Source organism: Scyliorhinus torazame, chromosome 15 (assembly GCF_047496885.1).
Source record: "Scyliorhinus torazame isolate Kashiwa2021f chromosome 15, sScyTor2.1, whole genome shotgun sequence".
Lineage (NCBI taxonomy): Eukaryota > Metazoa > Chordata > Chondrichthyes > Carcharhiniformes > Scyliorhinidae > Scyliorhinus > Scyliorhinus torazame.
In genome coordinates this window covers 126,047,569-126,060,162 of record NC_092721.1, presented here as the reverse complement: position 1 = coordinate 126,060,162, position 12,594 = coordinate 126,047,569, and the positions used below count along the sequence as shown (strand labels likewise).

Genomic DNA, 12,594 nt, shown 5'->3' with positions numbered 1-12,594 from the left:
CCGTTGTGCCGCGGGTGGATGTGCAATGGAGGGGTGCTGTGGTCACGTCGGAGGGACTTCGGCCCATCCGGCCGGGGGAATTCGGGCAGCCCCGGGGCCCATAGAGTCGCGCCGGTCATTGCCCTTCTCCGAGGCGGGTGGCGCGATTCACACCGGGGCAATTTTTTTGGGGGGGGGGGGGGGGGGGGGTCGGAGAATTCGGAGAACGGCGGGGGCGGGATTCATGCCAACCCTGGCGATTCGCTGACCCGGCGGGGGGGTCGGAGAATCCCGCCCCAGAAATATTGTCAAGCTGCATGCACATTTAGCCCTTTCCTAAAAATAAAATATTAGACTTTGCATTAAAATAAATTCATAACAAGTATAAACCTAACGGTGAAGAAAAGTCCAGATTCACTACTCAAGGAGTGATTTGTTTGTGAAGCACCACTTGTAGTGGCACTACACAGACTATGTTGATTCCCTGGGGAATCTGCAGCTGTTGTACCTGCCACCAGTTTTCCTTTATTTGACTCATCACTCAGTTTGCACTATTGCCAAAGACTAATTTCACCCCATGCCTTTTTCCTAATTTTATATGGACCTGCTGTTTAGAGCATAGAAAATATCACAAGCTCAGAGGGGAAGTGAAAAATTAAGTAAAAGCAGCAAAGAGTATGAGCAGATTGACAGTCAACATAAAACTATTCCAAAGCCTTCCATACACATATAATTAAATAGTACTTAAAGGAGTATGGCTGATTTCAGACTACAAATGGGATTTACCCATGGATGTAGATGCCATGATTGAGGTACAAAACGTGTACTTTACCAAAGAAGGTGCTGCTGCCAAAGTCAGTGTGAAAATGCGAGGCAGGTAAGACATTAGATGGACTAAATATCGATAAAAAGGAGTTATTAGAATGACCGCTGGTACTTAATGTTATTAAGTCACCAGGATTGGAATGAGATGTATGAGGCAAGTAGGGTGAAAATTGCACAGGCACTGTATGGTGGTATGTATTAGGGGTAATACGGTGCACCACATGTCGACAGGCTATTGGTGGAGGGATGCCAGGTCCTGATAGGATCTGCCACCTACTGGGCTCCACCCAGAAATGCCGGTATAAGAACCCAGTTTTTCCCTCCATTTCCCTCAGCAGTTGCATTCTGTAACCACGCTGCTGGGGATAAAGTTCTGTTTAATAAAGCCTTCAATTGACATTACCTTAACCTGCCTCACATCATATTGACGGTGCTACAATTTATTAAGCAGAATTTAAATTGAAGAAAACGACGTGGGAACATGGAGCTCCGAATCACTCCGGAGTGCCTGCGCATCGCACCCCAAACAGCTAACTCGGCCTCTATCTTCAAACACTGGATGGCATGCTTTGAGGGCTACCTCCGAACGGCCCCCGGCACACCGACTGACGAACAAAAGATGCAGGTCCTCTATTCCAGGGTGAGTCCTGACGTCTACTCCCTTATCGAGGACGAGGACGGTTTCACCGGTGCCATCGCCGCGCTGAAGTATATCTACATCCGGCCCACCAACCAGGTTTTTGCTCGCTACCAGCTCGCCACACGACGGCAATTTCCGGGGGAAAATCGCTGGACGAGTTTTATAACGCCCTGCAGATCCTGGGTCGAAACTGCAACTGCCCGGCGGTAACGGCGAGTGAACACACAGAGCTCCTGGTCCGCGATGCGCATGTGGCAGGTTTGGCCTCTTCCCAGATCCGCCAGAGGCTTCTGGAGAAAGAATCTCTGGGACTTACAGAAGCTCGGGTCCTGGCGGCATCCCTCGATGTGGCCTCGCGTAACGCCCGCGCCTACGCCCCCGACCGCACTACAGCCCCTTGGGCTCCGTGGACCCCCGCTGAGGTCGACTCTCCGACCCCCCCCCTACCCCCGCAAACCTGCGCGGCCAAAACACCAGACCAACCGGGGGGGGGCCTGCTGCTATTTTTGCAGCCAGCCAAAACACCCTCGGCAGCGATGCCCGGCCCGCGCGGCTACCTGCAAAAGCTGCGGGAAGAAAGGCCACTTCGCGACGGTGTGCAAGTCCCGCGGGGTCGCCGCTATCTCCGGGGAAGAAACGGGACCACAGACCCAGCACCCCCAGCGATCCACGTGTGACCAACGGACGCCACGAAGGAGAGATGGGCGCCGCCATTTTGTCCACCCCTGATCGCGCTCGGTCCGTGGACGCCACCATCTTGGCTGAAGAACCCCGACTCAGACGGCCACATACTGCCTGATTACGATGCTCAACTTCAACAACCACGTCTGGCTTCGACGACCCTCGACCAGTTGCGACCTCGGACGCTCCAGACTGCAACCACCACAGTCCTAGTGAATGGCTACGAGACGCCGTGTCTTATCGACTCTGGGAGCACGGAGAGCTTCATTCATCCGGACACGGTAAGGCGCTGTTCCCTCGTAATTCGACCAAGCACCCAGAAAATTTTCCTGGCGCGGGATCCCACTCCGTTCAGATCACGGGGTTCTGCATCGCTAACCTAACGGTGCAGGGGAGGGAGTTCCGAAATTACCGGCTGTATGTCCTCCCCCATCTCTGTGCGTCCACACTCCTAGGGTTGGACTGCCAATGCAACCTCCAGAGTTTAACATTTAAATTTGGCGGCCCTATACCCCCACTGACTGTCTGCGGCCTCGTGACCCTCAAGGTTGAACCGCCTTCCTTGTTTGCGAACCTCACACCGGATTGCAAACCCGTCGCCACAAGGAGCAGACGGTACAGCGCCCAGGACCGAGCATTTATCCAGTCCGAAGTCCAGAGGCTGCTGAAGGAAGGCATCATCCAGGCTAGCAACAGTCCCTGGAGAGCCCAGGTGGTAGTTGTTAAGACCGGGGAGAAACAGGATGGTCATCGACTATAGTCAGACCATCAACAGGTACACTCAGCTAGATGCGTACCCTCTCCCCCGCATATCCGACATGGTCAATCGGATTGCACAGTACAAGGTCTTTTCCACCGTGGACCTCAAGTCCGCCTACCACCAGCTCACCATCCGTCCCGGTGACCGCAACTATATTGCCTTCGAAGCAGACGGGCGGTTATACCACTTTTTAAGGGTTCCATTCGGCGTCACGAACGGAGTCTCGGTCTTCCAACGAGAGATGGACCGAATGGTTGACCAGCACGGTTTACAGGCCACGTTCCCATACCTTGACAATGTCACCATCTGCGGCCACGACCAGCAGGACCACGACGCCAACCTCCAAAAATTCCTCCAGACCGCTCACGCCCTGAACCCCACTTACAACAAAGAAAAATGCGTGTTCCGCACTGATCGTCTAGCCATCCTGGGCTACGTAGTGCGTAATGGAGTGATAGGCCCCGACCCTGAACGCATGCGCCCCCTCATGGAGTTCCCTCTCCCCCACTGTGCCAAAGCCCTGAAACGTTGCCTGGGCTTCTTTTCGTATTACGCCCAGTGGGTCCCCCAGTACACAGACAAGGCCTGTGCACTAATCCAGTCCACTACTTTTCCCCTGACAACAGAGGCATGCCAGGCCTTTAGCCGCATCAAAACGGATATCGCAAAGGCCACGATGCGCGCCATCGACGAGTCCCTCCCCTTCCAGGTCGAGGGCGACGCATCGGATGTAGCTCTGGCGGCCACCCTCAACCAAGCAGGAAAACCCGTGGCCTTCTTCTCTTGAACCCTCCACGCTTCAGAAAGCCGCCACTCCTCAGTGGAAAAGGAGGCACAAGCAATAGTGGAAGCTGTGCGACACTGGAGGCATTACCTGGCCGGTAGGAGATTCACTCTCCTCACTGACCAACGGTCGGTTGCCTTCATGTTCGATAATGCACAGCGGGGCAAGATCAAGAACGACAAGATCTTGCGGTGGAGGATCGAACTCTCCACCTTCAATTATGAGATCTTGAATCGTCCCGGAAAGCTGAACGAGCCATCCGATGCCCTATCTCGCGGCACATGTGCCAATGTACAAGTGGACCGTCTACAAGCCTTCCACGAGGACCTCTGCCACCCGGGGGTCACTCGTTTCTACCACTTCCTTAAGGCCCGCAACCTCCCTTACTCCCGTCGAGGACGTCCGAACAGTCACCAGAAACTGCCAGATCTGCGCTGAGTGCAAACCGCACTTTTTCAGGCCAGATAGAGCGCACCTGGCTAAGGCCTCTCGACCCTTTGAACGCCTCAGTTTGGATTTCAAAGGCCCCCTCCCCTCCACCGATCGCAACGCGTACTTCCTGAACATCGTTGACGAATACTCCTGTTTCCCTTTCGCCATCCCCTGCCCCGACATGACTGCGTCCACGGTCATTAAAGCCCTCGGTACCATTTTTACACTGTTCGGTTTCCCCGACTATATCCATAGCGACAGGCGGTCCTCCTTTATGAGTGACGAACTGCGTCAATTCCTGCTCAGCAGGGGCATAGCCTCGAGCAGGACGACCAGTTACAACCCCCGGGGGAACGGGCAGGTAGAAAGGGAGAATGGAACGGTCTGGAAGGCCGTCCTGCTGGCCCTCCGGTCTAGGAGCCTCCCAATTTCCCGCTGGCAGGAAGTCCTCCCGGATGCCCTTCAGTCTATCCGGTCCCTGCTGTGCACCACCACGAATCAAACGCCTCACGAGCGCCTCCTCCTCTTTCCTAGAAAGTCCTCCTCTGGAACGCCACTTCCGACCTGGCTAGCAGCTCCGGGACCCATTCTGCTCTGGAAACATGTGCGGGCGCACAAGTCAGATCCGTTGGTGGAACGGGTGCATCTCCTTCACGCCAACCCGCAATACGCCTATGTGGAGTACCCCGATGGGCGACAGGACACGGTCTCCCTGCGAGATCTGGTGCCCGCCGGAGCTAACCACACCCCCCCCAACGCCAATCACCACCTCCTCACTCCCGCCGGTTCATCCCGCAGCCACCCCCTTCCCGGGGGGTTCGGTTCTCCTCCCAGACCCGCCCAGGAGTAAGGACACAGGGGACAGCGCTACGCTCCCAGAGTCGACGCAACTCGAGCCAGCGCCATCACCACCACGCCCGAGACGATCGGAAAGGACGACCAGGGCGCCCATCCGGCTCATCGAATCACTTTAACTCTCAACGTTTTCAGTTATTGTGTCTTGTTATAGTTATGGCATCATGCCGACCCTGTTTGGCCCGTTGGCCCTGTTGAAGCGATAATTTTGTGTTTTGTTCAAAGTTACGGCACAGTACCGACTCTGTAAACCCCTACCACCATGCGAACCACCATCCCGCCGGGTTTTTTTTTTCAACAAGGGGTGAATGTGGTGGTATATATTAGGGGTAATACGGTACATCATGTGTCGACAGGCTATTGGTGGAGGGATGCCAGGTCCGGATAGGATCTGCCACCTACTGGACTCCACCCAGAAATGCCGGTATAAGAACCCAGTTTTTCCCTCCATTTTCCTCAGCAGTTGCATTCTGTAACCACGCTGCTGGGGATAAAGTTCTGCTTAATAAAGCCTTCAATTGACATTACCTCAACCTGCCTCGCGTCATATTGACAGTGCTACACACTGGTCATAATTTTTCAATTCTGTTTAGATACAGGGGTGGTGCCAGAGGACTAGAGAATTTCAAAAGTTACACCACTGTTCAAAAAAAAGATGCAAGGATAAATCCCCAAAATACAGGCCAGTTAGTTTAACCTTGATGGTGAGAAAGCTTTTAGAAACAGTAATTTGAGATAAATGAACAGTCCCATGGACAAAATGTGAAACAATTAAGGAAAGTTGATACAGATTTGTTGAACATAAATCACATTTAACAAATTTGATTATATTTTTCAATGAGATAAGAGAATGTTGACGAGGGTCATGGAGGATTCACGTCATTGCAGGCCACAGCCTAGGAACAGCCTGTGAATTGTTGAAGACATTTAGGTATTCTATTGCTCCATTATGATATACAAGTGGAAACCAGGAAAGTGTGTGAATGTAGCATGTCGTTCCAAGTTTCTTTTTTGACTCCATGTTTAATCAGTAAAATAAAATGTTCAAAGTACTCAAACTACTGAACTTACTTATTTCACATTCCATGGTTTCTAGTTTCTGTTTGTATGATGTCATTTCTTCTACTACTTCTACAATCCGGTTGTCTCGATCAATAATTTTCTGATTCAATTCTTTCACAAAACGCTCATAGTCTGCAATCTCCATGTCCATTAAAGTGCTTTTTTGAGCATCCTAGTAACACATTTGGAACAGTGTGTTTGATTGGAACATCAGAATAACAGCTTTTGCATGGCATTTTTAGATTTCAAATAGCGTGTATTGCATGAATAGTGATGTATTGATGGATTTATTTCACAAATATGAAATCGAGCCCCACTAAGGAGTTTCGGCACACAATCTAGATTGACATTTCAGTGCACCCTATGGAGCACCAGAGGTTCCAATTGGTGGTTGAAATATTAAAGTGAATTGTGGGTTTGAGCTGGGGGGGGATAGATAGTGTATGCAGGAGGCGGAGGAAAGTGGGGCTGGCCAAGGTGAGGGATTTGTATTTGGAGGAAGGGTTCGCCAGTCTGGAGGAGCTAAGGGAGAGGGTAGAGCTGCCGAGGGGGAGTGAGTACAGGTATCTGCAGGTTAGGGACTTTGCGTAAAAGATCTGGAGGGGGTTCCCTAGGTTGCAGGGATACACCCTGCTGGAGCAACTGCTGCTTCTGGATTTGGAAGGAGAGGGAAGAATTGGGGATATATACAAGTGGCTGGGGGAGCAGGGAGGCGAGCGAGTGGTGAAGATCAAGGAGAAATGAGAAGGGGAGTTGGGAGGGGAGATCAATTGGAGAGTATGCCCACTGCGAAGGGTAAACGGGACCTCCTCTTGTGCAAAGATGAGTCTGATACAGTTCAAGGTGGTGCACAGGGTGCATTTGACTCAGGCAAGAATGAGTGGATTCTTTCAGGGGGTAGCAGATGAGTGTGAGAGGTGTGGGCGGGAGCCTGCGAATCACACGCACATGTTATGGAGTTGCGAAAAATTGGGAAGATTCTGGGCGGGAGTGTTTGTGGTCTTAGCCAGGATAGTGGAGGAGGAAGGCCGATGTCGTGGCCTTCGCCTCTCTGATTGCATGGCCGTGAATTTTGCATCACCACCGAGGGTAGCGGCATGATTGGGTGACCTGTATGACTTCCTGCGGTTGGAGAAGATAAAGGAGGAGTTAAAGGAGCTCAGCACAGGGGTTTGAGAAAAGGTGGGTGTTGTTTGTGACCGTGTTTGAGGAGCTGTTTGAGTGAAGAAGGGGGAAAATCTGTACAGACTATAGTTGTATTGGAAGTATGTTTCCCGGGGTGTTTATGTGCTGTAACCTGCTTTGATACACGTTTGTGATAAAATACATTAAAAAAAAAAGAAATATTAAACTGAAGTGCCACTTGACTGTTTATGTAGACTTAAAAGGTTCTCAAAATACAATTTGAAGAGGAGCAGGTGGGCACCCATTGTCCAATCAATACACCATTTAATCAATACCACCCAAAAGGACAGGTTAATCTTGGCTGTGGCTGAGCTGGTAGCATGCTTGCATCCAAGTCAGACAGTTCTGAGCTGAAGTCTCACTCCAGGAATTCAACACAAAAGATCAATGGTATGCAACTGCACAGTCCAAGATCGCAAAAAACTGCAGACTGTGGTGAACTCAGCCCAACTCATCACATAAGATTGCCACCCCCACATTGATTCTGTATACACCTCCCGCTGCCTCAGGAAGGCTGACAGCATTATCAGAGACCCATCCCATCCCAGCATTGCCTTCTTCCAGGCCCTTCCATCAGGCAGAAGGTACAGAAGTCTAAAGACTCGCACATCCAGACATAGGGACAGCTTCTTCCCCACAGCTACAAGACTCCTCAACGACTCCCCCTCGGACTGATCTGTTCCCTGTAACAACATATTCACGAGACCCTGTGCTATGCTGCTCTTGCTCATGTATTTGCTTTGTTTGGCCCCTTGTTCTGCACTGTAACCAATCGCTGTTTGCCGATGTACCATTTGTCAATGTTCTCTGTTGATTATTCTTTTGTCTACTATGTACGTACTGTGTACGTTCCCTCGGCCACAGAAAAATACTTTTCACTGTACTTCGGTACATGGGACAATAAATCAAATCAAAAACCAAAATCTAAGGCTAACACTCCAGTGCAGTACTGAGGGACACTGTTGGAGGTCTTTCAGATGCGACATTGAACCAAGAACCCATTTAGACTTAAAAGATTCCATAGCCACAATTCAAAGAGGACCAGGGAAGTTACGCCTTTGTTGCCTGTCCGATATTTATCCTTCGATTAATTTCACAAAATCAGACTGTCTAGTCAGTACAACATTGCTGTTTGTGGGAGCTTGTTATATACAAATATGCTACCCTTTTTCCTAGAACAGTGATGCACACAGTGGGGGCGATTTTGAACCCTCTCTCTCCATCCGTGAGAAACTCAGCGAGTGCTCAAAAGCCAGAGAGATTCAAATAAACTGGATTCTCTCTGGCGTGATATTGGAATTCCCCTCCCGCTTCCAGGAGCTCGGTAACCTTATTTTAATACAGTATCATGTCATTCGCGAGAACTCTCTCTCCAGATCCCCACCCCCCCCCCCCCCGCCTCACAGAATCTTGACTGACACCAATGTGACATCAGGCCGGTGTCATTTACACCAAGTCTGGCCAGGTGTGTGGCATGCGAGGGGATCCCTCCATGGGTACACAGGTAAGTGTGAGGTTATCTGGGGCCATGCGGCTGCAGCGTTGGGGTGTAAAGATGGCACCTCGATCTGTTTGAAGCTGGTTTCCAGCTTTAAGAGTCCCCGTCTTGCCAGAGTGATGGTGTTAACTACACCACTTACTGTTTCCCCCCCCCCCCCCCCCCCAAGAGGCTCAAGATTCCATGAGAAATCCCGCCATTCGCTCAGTTTTTCTCACCGGGGCTGACACTTTACCATTTTTTGGTCAGATTTTGCCCCAAAACACTGGCATTGATTTAGGAGTCCTTAACAATGATTATGACAATGTTAATTATTTTATTCATGTCAAGTTTCTTTTAAACACATGAGAATATTCTGTCTTTTTTATTCCATTCTTGTCGGATATGAACTAATTGCAATTTCTGGACTGGAAGGTCTAGGGCTTTAATTTTGCTAGATATGTTTCCGTGTTGTACCAAAAATTGGGTTCTAAAGCTTTCGAGCAAGTCTCAGGATCACCCCGCTACAGCAAGGGACCAAACTAAGTCAGGTTGCAAGCCCAGTAGGTTGAGCTTTGAACATTGATCTAAACCACAGCAAAGCTCAGCCAAAGTTGATCTGTAATCAGATCCAGATCATGTCAAATTAAGTTTTTATGGTAAACACTTGGGAGGGATGCACTTCAGTCATTGTTGTCTGCTCTAAAACTATTGTTCACCCACTCTTGATTGAAATAAAAAGAAAAATTACTGGAGATGTGTGCTGTAAATCTGAAATAAAGAGAAAATGCTAAAACCCAGGCAGCATCTGCAGAGAAAGGAAAAATGTTCATATTTCAGATCATAAGACCTGATTTACAAAATGCTGAGACTTTTTGGACTCTGGTTTAGAGGAGAAAGCCGTCTTCAACCAACTCTCACTGCCCCCCTTCCGCCGCCGCCCCATTCCTGTTAACATTTATATTTCTAACGTTTGGGTGACAACTCTACCTATGCATTTATCCAGACATGTGTAAATCTCACTTCCAAACAAAAGTAAATTCTAGTCAAGCAGAAGTCAAGTAATTGAAATGATGCTGTCTGCCCACTGACTGCAGTTTGTGTGTTATTTGAAGTTTCCTACCTTTCTGACAAGTTCCAGTTCTTGCGCTGTTTGATGCAGCTGGTGTTTCTCATTTTGAAGTTGCTTTTTAAGTTCTTCAACTTCTTTCAACAGTGCATGATTTTCCTGAAGAATACATTTGAACATACATATTGACAACTTGGGGTGAAAAAGTAAATCCTTGTGAAAATGACTTGGACAATTCCATACAATGCATCTAAAAACATAAGGCATATGTCTATCTGATGTTTCCATTACCTTGGATGCTTGCTCCTTAAGATGCTTTAACGCCTCAAGCTCCTTTTCGACAGCTACCTTGGCTTTCTCAGATTCTAATATTTTTGTTTCCAGCTGTCTGGCATTTGATTGCAAAGTTCCCAAATGAGCAAACATATCTTCCTTATCTGAAGCCAACTGTTTGTACTGAATAGAAGGCATTAGAAAGATAACATTTGATTAATTCAGAAATACGACAGCAGCTAATTTGTCTAACTTGTAGTCAGAAGTGTCTTTTTTAGTTTATTTATGCATTGTATTAAATCAGGTGTTAAATTAACGATACCTTTCTATTGATGTCCCTACTGCAACTGTTTACTGCAAATAAACTCTGTCTTGTTCAGATAAATTCCCCCTCCCAAATGTTGAGTAAATAGAACTTTAAAAAATCTGTATATTCTACCAAGGCTTCAGGAGAGATAGATTAATGGGTCTTTTGGAAGAATTAGAATGGGTCAAGCAAGCTTTCTGGTCTGGAATGATCTGGAGCTGGATTACATAGCCTCAAACATTATTCAAGATGGACTGTTCATTTTTTGCTTCTCTTATCCACATAGTGCCATAACATTTAGATACTGATATCAATTGCAGTGATAGAGGATATTGTTCAGACAAAGATGAAACAGGATTTGTTGTATGGCAGGATATACCTCTTTTTCCAGCAGTCTAGAAAAAGGAAGTACTACAATGTGCGAGATTCCAAGAAAAAAAGATTGTTTACCTCATTAACATTTCTAACTTTCTAAATTACTGCACGTTAAAATTAAAGAATAATCAAAAAATTATCTATGATTTATTTCACTGCATTGCAAACAACATGAAATTTGCAGTTGCCTGACATAGCACGTGGATCTTAAAGAAGAAAGAATGCAGGAGTGCTTTTCACTATACAAAATTCAGGAAGGTTGATCTGCACATCGTATTTCCAGTGGGTAAGAGAATCTATATCCATCTTCACTAAAATTTGGAGGTCATATAATCCTGAAGATTGTTCCAGATAGATCACTTTGTCCACCTTAATTCATCCATTCTGACAGACCCATTAAACTCTCTCTCCTGCATCCATGAAATACCGATACATTCCAATTCTATTTACTTAACATTTCAAAACCAAATTAAACCACAATCAAGAGCAATGTAATCTGGCACCTGTTCGGGTAAGCCGAGGGAGAATTCCGAATGTCCAATTCATCTAACAAGCAAATCTTTCGAGACTTGCGGGAGGAAACCAGAGCACCTGGAGGAAACCCACGCTGACACAGGGAGAACGTGCAGACTCCGCACAGATGGTGACCCAAGCCTGGAATCGAACCTGAAACCCTGGCACTGTGAAACAACTGTGTTAACCCCTGTGCTACCATGCCACCTGTGACGTGTTTCCCAGAGCTCGCAGCGGCTAGAAAAACATGGCATGGCTACAAAACAACACTCGCGTTAGACAAGGGCCGTCAGAGGGGAACGGGTTGCCGTGGCCAGCCATAGCCTCGTTTGTGCACTGAGGAACTCTGGTCGCAGCGCGAGATCGGGACGGCCTTTTAAAAATGTTGTCGTGGTCTCCAAGGACTCCAACGCAACACTCCCCCCCCCCCCCCCCCCCGCCCAAAAAGCCCCAACATACTATGGGAGGATCCCGCCCCCCCCCTCCCAACACCCGCGCAGAGCAACCCCGGCCAGATCACCAGTGCACAAAAATGCCAGCTTGGCAGTGCCAACCTGATTCACTGGCAATGTCAACCTGGCAGTGCCCCTACCGATTATCAGTGCCCGGGTGCCTAGCTGGCACCAGCAGTGCCAGGGCACCACCCTGTCAAAAGGGCATGCACCTGGGGGCCTCCGAACGCCTGGAGACCAGTACTGAACGACGCTCACCTGAGGTCTCCGAGGCGAAGGAGATTGATCCCATGCCTTAGGTACCTTTGGAATCTGCACAAAATGAGACTAGCTATTTTTCTTTAATATGCAGATATGCGAAAAAGTGATTCCGCCCACAATGGGCGGGATTTACATCGCAATGTCTTGCGAGATCGTGCTAAATCACGCGAGGCATGTGAGCCAGGTAGGTCCCGGGAGCAAGGTCTCCCGGTTTCTATCAGCCACGCTACGCTGTGGCGAACTGCTTTTCGGGTGAATGCGCCCCTTGTTAATGTTTCACAGCAGTTCTTTGAACTTCATAATTATGCGGTTGAAATAAATGAAGGTGCATTGTGAACGTCTATATTTTACCAATGAAAAAATGTTGCTCAGTACGCAGCAGCACAGGAAAACAGCATCACACCTGTTGAAGACATCCATGTAGGTGTTGAGTAAGCTCCTCCACCTGACGTTCAGAGTTATTTGCTCGCTCCTTTTCTGTATCCAGTTTCTCTCCTTGTTTCTCATATTCTAGCAAAAGGTTCTGAGCCAAAGAAGCATTATCTTTAATAAACTGCAGCATTTGAAGAGGTTAAAGTTACTCTGTACTATAAACATTATTTGTTTGTCAATTTAGTTGTCTGTTATTTTAAACAGCAAATGCTTTACTAAGCTTTGCTGCTGA

General features: G+C 48.4%; 1 protein-coding gene across 1 annotated transcript in view; it reads right to left on the bottom strand.

Annotated features, from left to right (window-relative positions):
• The window catches only part of LOC140391800 (GRIP and coiled-coil domain-containing protein 2), a 103,801-nt gene that overhangs the window by 59,800 nt on the left and 31,407 nt on the right, over positions 1 to 12,594 (bottom strand). The window contains exons 10-13 of the mRNA XM_072476684.1: positions 12,334 to 12,453; positions 10,041 to 10,205; positions 9,804 to 9,908; positions 6,028 to 6,190 (exon numbers count right to left, since the gene is read on the bottom strand). Of these exons, the coding sequence (XP_072332785.1) occupies positions 6,028 to 6,190; positions 9,804 to 9,908; positions 10,041 to 10,205; positions 12,334 to 12,453 (553 nt within the window). The remainder of the gene's footprint in view (positions 1 to 6,027; positions 6,191 to 9,803; positions 9,909 to 10,040; positions 10,206 to 12,333; positions 12,454 to 12,594) is intronic.